The sequence below is a fragment of the Serinus canaria genome, chromosome 20, assembly GCF_022539315.1.
Source record: "Serinus canaria isolate serCan28SL12 chromosome 20, serCan2020, whole genome shotgun sequence".
NCBI classification, from domain to species: Eukaryota; Metazoa; Chordata; class Aves; order Passeriformes; family Fringillidae; genus Serinus; species Serinus canaria.
The window spans coordinates 7,788,029-7,795,734 of record NC_066333.1 but is presented as its reverse complement, the minus strand read 5'-3'; the positions used below and the strand labels follow the sequence as shown (position 1 = coordinate 7,795,734).

Sequence of the window (7,706 nt, the reverse complement as noted above, 5' to 3'; positions counted from 1 at the left end):
GCTCACAGCCCACCCATGGGTCTGCAGTTGGGACTTCCCCTGAAAAACTTCTGGGTAGTGCAGTGGGCTGGACTCAGAACCAGCCCCTCCATGAATGGGGGTCCATGCATGAACCCTGGGGAGATGCAGGGGTTGCTCCAACTCCTCCCAGCACCAGATTTCTCCAGCTGGTCTTCCCTGCTCCCACATGTGCAGGGCCCAGGGTGGTACACACCATAACACAGCTTTATTAACTGCATTTGTAGGCAAAGAGGTTTTAAAAGGAAAAAGCCTTTTGGGAAAAGAGATAGATGGGGGGATCCCTTCCCCCTTTATATTTCTGCCAACGCAGCTGCGTGCAGTGTTCCAACAGCACTCAATGCCCCGGAGAGGCAATTACTGCAGGAGCAGGGCTGGGCTGCTCTCCACTTCATTTTCCTAATACAGTTACATCCTCTTGGAAAAGCGCTGCTGCTCAGGGGAAGGTACAAAGCAGGCTCCCAACATGAATCCTCTGCCTCAGGAAGGGCTCTGGGGCTTCCCTTTGCACAGCAGGGAACAGAGGGGCCACCCCAGTACGCACCAGCACCAACACTGTTGTCAGGTTTTTATTTCAGCCTTATGAACATTCTTCCAAGAGATCAAACATGAGAAGAAAAACAGTTTGTGCCCCTGACAGGAGAGATGAGCTGCAGGCCCAAATCAACTGAGCTGGGGAATCAGTAGGGAAGGAAGGTTTCTAGAGAGCTGAGGAGCCTAAGCCAAGCAGATCTTACCCATCCACCCCAGGCCAGCCAGGCAGAGCCACACGTAACAAGACTGGCAGAAGGAAAACATGTTTGAGAAACCTCTTTTGCACAGCTCCCTCCCTCTTACTCCAGATCCATGCAGTGCCCAGTGGGCACCCCTCGCCACACTGCCTGCAGAGCTTCACAGACACCCCAGGAATGAAAACCACCATGGCTTCAGGGAAGAGAGGGGGCAAGGTGAGCCAGGAATTCAATCTATGTCTCTTCTCATGCACATCAAAGGCTTTTCTGGTGCTGCTCTTCAAAGCCAGCAGACACAGCCGTAATCCCAGCTGCTGCTGGGGGTCTGCCCATGGAGACCCTATGGGTTGGGCTTTGCAGCCCTTCAATATGCGCCTTGCTCAGATACAGAGCAAGAGAGAAGCTCACTCTGTGGGGAGCCCACTCCAGCTGTCCCCTTCAGGACGTTCCTGTGGTTTCCTGCAGAAGAGCAGCGAGGAGCCAACTCCTTTCTCACTCCCAACACTTGTGGGACCCCAGCAGCAAGCTCTGCCACCCCAGAGAAGCAGAGAAATCCCACAGCACCTAGGCTGTTCCCAGAGAGCCACACCCCATGCTCCCACCTTGCTGGGTGCAAATGGCCAGGCACCCTCAGAGGAGCAGAGAAAGAAATGACCTATTACTGCCTCCTCTTCCGTTCTGCAAACAGGGAAGCCTTTATAGCTGATGGGACACAAGGGAATGTGACCCAAAACAGAGAAAAGGAAAACGCTGCTGGAAAGATCACATCCATCTGATAAGGAGTGAAGAGGCAAAGTGCCCCTGCTTCCCAGAAAACTGGGAAGTCACGTGGTGACTCCTCACATGAACATGTCATCGTAGCCTGGAGGAGGAAGGTGGTCAGGATCCGGCCTGGAAAAAAATTTAGAGCAGAGTCAAACAGAAGTGAGAGCACAGGCCTGCAGCAACAGGGATGAACTGGGATCCAGTGGCAGGCTGGAAGCAGGCTGGAATACCAGCATGGCCAAGGACCTACCCGGATCGCCCAACTCCTATGGGGCCAAAGGGGTCAAATCTGGCGCCTGGTGGAACAGCTCCTGGGGGAAGCCGGCCTGGGATGCCTGAGGACGGGTCAATGCCAGGATGCGGGATGCCAGAGTGGAGAGGATCCACAATCATTCCACCACTCCGACCTCTGGAGAAAGAAAAGGCAGAGAATGAAATGAGATTGGCACTGGAGAGAAGTGAAGAAATGCTGAGCATGGGAACATGGGGTTAACCTGACACACGGCATGTGGGAAGGAAAGCTCCCAAGACCAGCCAGTGAGGCAGCCCATGGCAGGAAGACAGAGAGCCCTGCAGAAAATCCCAGAATTGTTTGAGTAGGAGGGGACCTCAAAGCTCATTTCATTCCAACCCCCAGCCACAGGCAGGGATATCTTCTACTAGACCAAGTTGTCCCAGGTCCCATCCAATCCTGAATACTTCTAGTGCTGGGGCAGCCACAGCTTCTCTGGACAACCAGAGGTCTGGGGTCTCATCATCCTCACAGCAAAGAATTTCTTCCCAAAATCCAATCTACTTTGGCCTACTGTCAGTGGGAACTATTCCCCTTTGTTCTGTCACTTCAGGCCCTTGTTTAAAGTCCCTCTCCAGCTCTCTTGGAGCTCCTCTGGGCACTGTAAGGGACTCTAAGGTGTCCCTGAAGCCTTCTCTTCTCCAGGCTGAACAGCCTCAGCTCTCTCAGCCAATCTCTACAGCAGAGGTGCTGGCTGTTCCCTCAAGAAGCACCAGACCTGCCTGCCCTCTCTGCAGACCCATGTTCCATCCCTGCTTCCCATCCTGCCCTGTGCAGTGTTGCAAGAGCCAGCTGGCTTCCCACAAGCCTTTCCAAAGAACTGCCTGGAAGTCATTTGCTGACCATGGCGGCTCCTTGGAGCTGCCCCACGCTGCGAGTGCCATTCCTCACAGTTGGCTTTGTGCAAATGCGGCTGGAGCCTCCGGACACCGCTGCCATCATACAAGTCATTAACAACCGTGCTAATGAGTTCCATTAGGCTAGAACAGCTGCCCAAAGTGCCCCGGGACAGCCAGGTCCCATGAGCATATTCCTAGGAGTCTGGGTCTCCAGTCCCAGCACTGGCAGGTGTCAGCACACAAATCTGCTTCCATTTACCATCTTTTTTTGTCATTTATAGAGAAATCTCTGATGAAGCGCTGGAGGCAGCAAGAGAAACAGGGACACCCTTCCCCCAAAATGAATCCCCTCTCCTGGTGCAATCAGGTTTCTTTCCAGTCCCCTCAGCTCTAGGCCTCTCTTTCCAGCTGAGCAGGGACATTTTTAGCTGTCCTTTTTCTAGACAAACCCTCAGAGAAACAAGTCTTGCAAGAGGGGAAAAAATGCCATCCCCACAGGAGAGTGGTTCCAAAGAGGAGTCTCCTCTGGGCTGCAGGACACTCCACAATGACACCACAAGCTGGTTATTGTCTGACTGTGTGCTTTTAACTGGAGTGGAAGATGACAGGTTCTCCTTGCCTGAGCAAACCAAATATCAAGGATATATCTGTGAAGCTCAGCCTCCCAGACAGCCCAGCCTCTGCCCAGGCTTTCTCCAAGTGCCTCAGATAGCCGGGAGGCTTGAAACAGGACTTGAGAATCTGTGAACTCAGCCTTCAGCCTCCCCTTCTGCAGACTGCTAGGCTGGAGACACAGCAGCTGGTAACGGTTTAAATTAGAGGCTTACATTCACTTAACGACATATTCAGCTTTGATTTACTGCAGGAATTACTGTGTGTTAAATGAATACAAGCTGATTATTAAACAGACACAGATTGCAACCTATCATCTATGCAAGAGACGGGATCTTATTACGATATTAGAACCATATTGAGCTTTACCAACTGTCAATTGGTCCCTCACAATTTGCACTGAGCAACTGCCCCCACTCAGAGACACTTGGCTGGATACTGTTTTGGTGGTCTCCAACCACCCCACATCACCCAAAGGCAGAGCAGGATGTGCTTCAAGAGCCATACTCACCCAAAAGGGTCCAGGTCTTCTCCACCAACAGCAAAGGGACTCAAGGGGGAAGGCCTGAGACATAGGACACAGAAAAACGTTCAGGAACAGCAGAGAAGCTGCATGCAGCTGTGCCCACGGGTGCTCTCCCATGGCAAACAGTGCAGCACCTGGCAGGCCCTGGGATCTGTGGGACCTTGCACGAGGGGGCTGCCATTGGGAGCATTTCCTGCTCCAGGAAATGCTGGATGAGGACACCAACGTGTATGGCAGCAGCTTACTGAGATAAAGGGAGCCCTGTTGTTCCCACTGCTTGGAGTAGGAGCTGTCCACGTATATCGGGAATTTCCATCTCAGGGGATCCCTAAGCAGTGCTGGGCTAGGCCAGACTCTCCAGCATGTCTCAGCCAGAGACACGATCCCACTTCTAGGAGTGTGGGGACAGTGGGGTGGTGGGCCTGCAGCCAGCTGGCACATCTCCCTGTCAGTAATCCAGGCCAATAAGATGATTTCAGAGCAGTGCCCAGCTCCAGCCTGTCTTCCCAAGCCTCTCCATGGAGCCTCTTGCGCCCTGAGTAGCAGCAGACAGCAGTGGGGTGACACACAAACCAGAAGTTACAGCTGGCAGAGCCACTGCAGTGTCTCTTGACTTCCAGCCAAAGGTGATCAGTGTGTGTATGAGAGAAGGGAACCCACCTGCCTCGTACAAGGGATGACTGGAAGAAGCCAGGAATGGATGGCAAAGCAAGTGCTATGTGTCCCCTCTACCCAGCACTGCCAGCAATGGCTCCAAGGGCAAAGTGGGGTCAGGAGAACAGGAAGTCTTGCATCCCACCATGGCTGGGTACACCTCTGGTGTCCCTCCCAAAAGCTGCTCAGCCACACAATGGCACTGTCCTTCCCACTGGTGTCCTTGTTCTGCCAGCCCTGATGGTCCCTCAGCCAGCAGGAGCAGGGCCATTGTCCTTCACCCCACACCTCACCTCCCAGCCCAAGCCCCTGCTTGTTCCCTTCTGGGTCTGTCAGTCCAACACACAGCTCCAGAATAGCCCATCCCTCTCCAACAACCAAACAAACCCAAGTGCCCAGGCTGATCCAGCTGGGGAAGGTCTGGATCCTTTCCACTCCCCATCTCACGTGTGCAAGATAGGGACCTTATGTGTAGTTTGGGGAGCTGTGCCAGGACCACATTCCCTCTAACAGGGGGGTCTCAGCAGCCACGCACTCTTTCTTCACCTGTGTGGGGCCCTTGCGCCCATCGGCTGCCGGGGAGGGAGCCGAAGCGGGTTCTCATCCCAGGGCACATCCTCTTTGGACTCAGGCTCCTTTCTGGCCTTTCCTGAAGGGGGCCCGAGGGGAGCAATGATGCCTGAAGTGATTCTTGTCCTCAGCTCCTCTGTGTTCTTGTACACCCTGCAGAAAGGAGAGGAAAGGCAGTGGGGTGGGGTGGCCATGGCACCAGGACACGGGGTGCTGGACAAGCTGCAACAGGCACGGGGAGGGGACAGACAAGCCCAAAGTGTCCCTGGCACAAAACATGTCCCCCACTGACAGAGGGGACAGGAAGGGGTAACAGCACACAAGGGCACCAAAGCCTTTACCCCATTTCAGTGCCACCCAGCCACTCCCTTCTGCTCCAACCCAACCAGTCTGCACTGGAGGAAAGCACATGACACTGTGGATATGGCTGAAGCTGTCACATTCCTGGGCAGTGTCCACCCAGCACAGTGCTCTGGAAATAAATGTGCTGGCCTGGCCTATTCCCAGGTGGGGTGGCCTTCCCCTGGGCTCCAACCCATGATCCCACTGTCCTCTATATCTCTTGTGCCAGTGCAGAGGAAGGCAGGGAACAGAGTTCTGGCTGCATTTCAGGGCTGGCCTGGTTTTGAACTGGGGAGTAAGTCCCCAGCTCCTCCCAACCTGATTTCTGCCCCCCTCTCCATGCAAGTAGGAAATTTGCTCCTGCAGAAAATTCCAGGTAACTGAAATTACTTGTGGAAATCGTCCAGGTGCTCTGGGTTGATGTAGTCAGCCACTGCCAAGGTCACATCTGCGACCTTCTGAGATCTGCGATCCTGGAAAAGCACAGGTAAAGCAGAGTGAGCAGCCTGGCAGAGCTGGGAATGAGGGACAGAGAGGCTACAAAATCAGCCCCAGGCTTGGGATACAAGGAATGGGGGTCCACCTGCTTCCCACCATATCCCTGTGCTGTGCCTGAATCCCCAAGAGCAAACCCCAGTGTGCAGCAAGATTTTCCTTGCTCCCTCTCCCCAGTTCAGGCTGCAAAGAGTGGAATACTGAGCAAAGCCACCTGGAGCAGCTGCTTGTTGGGGGCTGCAGAGAAGTCCTGAGCTGGGAAAGGGACAGAAGCAGGGCAGCTCTTGCACTGGACTGTTCAAGGCCAACTGTCCGCCTGCCCTGACACAGCCAGGGTTTGACCAGCTTCATGCTGGGCCACATCTGACACCCCCTGGGTCTGCCCTATCCCGAAGGACAAACACCACTTTCCAGGCAGAACAAGCAAAAACCAACATTTAAGGAACTGCCTCTGGTGTTCTTTTCAGCCAAAGGACTTCAAACCCACAGGGGCCCCATGTGTGCTCACCATGACATTGAGGATCATACTGTCCTCCACCATGATGGCCTTCAGCAGCAGCTCATAGGCATCATCTGTGGACTTGTAGCGCAGTGTATACACCTCCTTGTTGGCTTCCCAGCCAGCAGGCAACAGCTCTGACTTCCTTTCATCAGGACCTGGCTGCAATGGAACAGATGGGCTGCTGAGATCCTGCCCAGGAGCCCAGCATGACCTCCTAGGGCTGGGGGTCTTGTCTTGGCTGCACAGGGAGATACAGGAGGGAACTGAGGTCTCTGGGAAGGTATCCCTTAATGCCTTCCAGGTTTTGACAGGACAAACAGGGATTTCCTACAGGCTGGCCCTGCCTGCTTACCAGCCTTCCACAGAATCCCTGCACTGGAAGAGGAGGACATGACCAGCAGCAGAAGGTCACAAATACCCACACAGGAGACAATGTTCTTCCCTGTCAGACACCTTTCACCTCCCCCGCATGATAGAGAGCTGTCTGGGGCATGGGGGAAGGCTGTCATTATGTCTGTCCCAGCCCCACATCAGTGCTTCCTAGGGGGACCTTGCCCTACACTGTCCCCTCCTATGGTACTGGGGAGAGTCCTCTGCTGTGACAGTGCCCTGCACTCCCCATTACCCTCCAACACCACATCAGGCACTGACCCAACACCCATCGAGATGCCAATTCACTAGACCCCCATCTGATACTGCCCCAATACATTTCCTCCTCTGCACTGAACTGGACACCTCCCTTTTCTTACAGACTTCTGCCTCACCACCAAGCTCCACTTAGCACCCTAACTCGCTTCCCGGAGTTATACTGATCGCACTAGCATCAGGATCTCCTGTCCTGCGACATCCCACAAACCACCTCCAGCATCAGGACCCTCGGCGCCCCCAGTACTGGGATCCTCTCTCGCCATTATCCCCAGAGCGGGGCCCCCGTACAGCACCGGGACCCTCCAGCAACGGGACACCCCCAGCCCGGCAGCTCCCCACAGCAGTACTGAGGGCCCTCGGCCCCCGCACCGGCCTGGGTGCCCCCAACACCGCCGGCGCCGCCCGGTTCCCTTGGCCCAGGCAGCGGTCGCCCGGCTCGACCGCAGGGCGCCGGCGAACGGCGCTAGGAAAGGCCGAGGCTTCACCACGGCCTACTAGGCCTCTGCGGCGGCTCACCGCAGCTCGGCCCGTACCTGGTCGCCGGTACCCAGGCAGCGGTAGCCGTGCCGAATCAGCTCCCAGTGGATGCCGCAGACCAGAGCGTCCTGCGGACGGGAGATGGCGGGCCTTGCCCAGGCGTACAGCGGCTCCAAACCGGCCATGGCTGCTGCGGCCGGGGCGGAGCCGGGGCCGCACCGCCCCTCGCTAGAGG

At 55.4% G+C, this 7,706-nt stretch overlaps 1 protein-coding gene across 1 annotated transcript; it reads right to left on the bottom strand.

The window, feature by feature from the left end:
- Positions 1 to 571: 571 nt before the first annotated feature.
- PSMF1 (proteasome inhibitor subunit 1) lies at positions 572 to 7,706 on the bottom strand. The gene is made up of 7 exons (XM_009093050.4): positions 7,528 to 7,706; positions 6,353 to 6,505; positions 5,740 to 5,822; positions 4,984 to 5,160; positions 3,769 to 3,822; positions 1,765 to 1,923; positions 572 to 1,640 (listed from the first exon to the last, which is right to left on the bottom strand). Exons 1-7 carry the CDS (start codon positions 7,654 to 7,656, stop codon positions 1,589 to 1,591), a joined length of 807 nt encoding a protein of 268 aa, XP_009091298.1. The 5' UTR covers positions 7,657 to 7,706; the 3' UTR covers positions 572 to 1,588.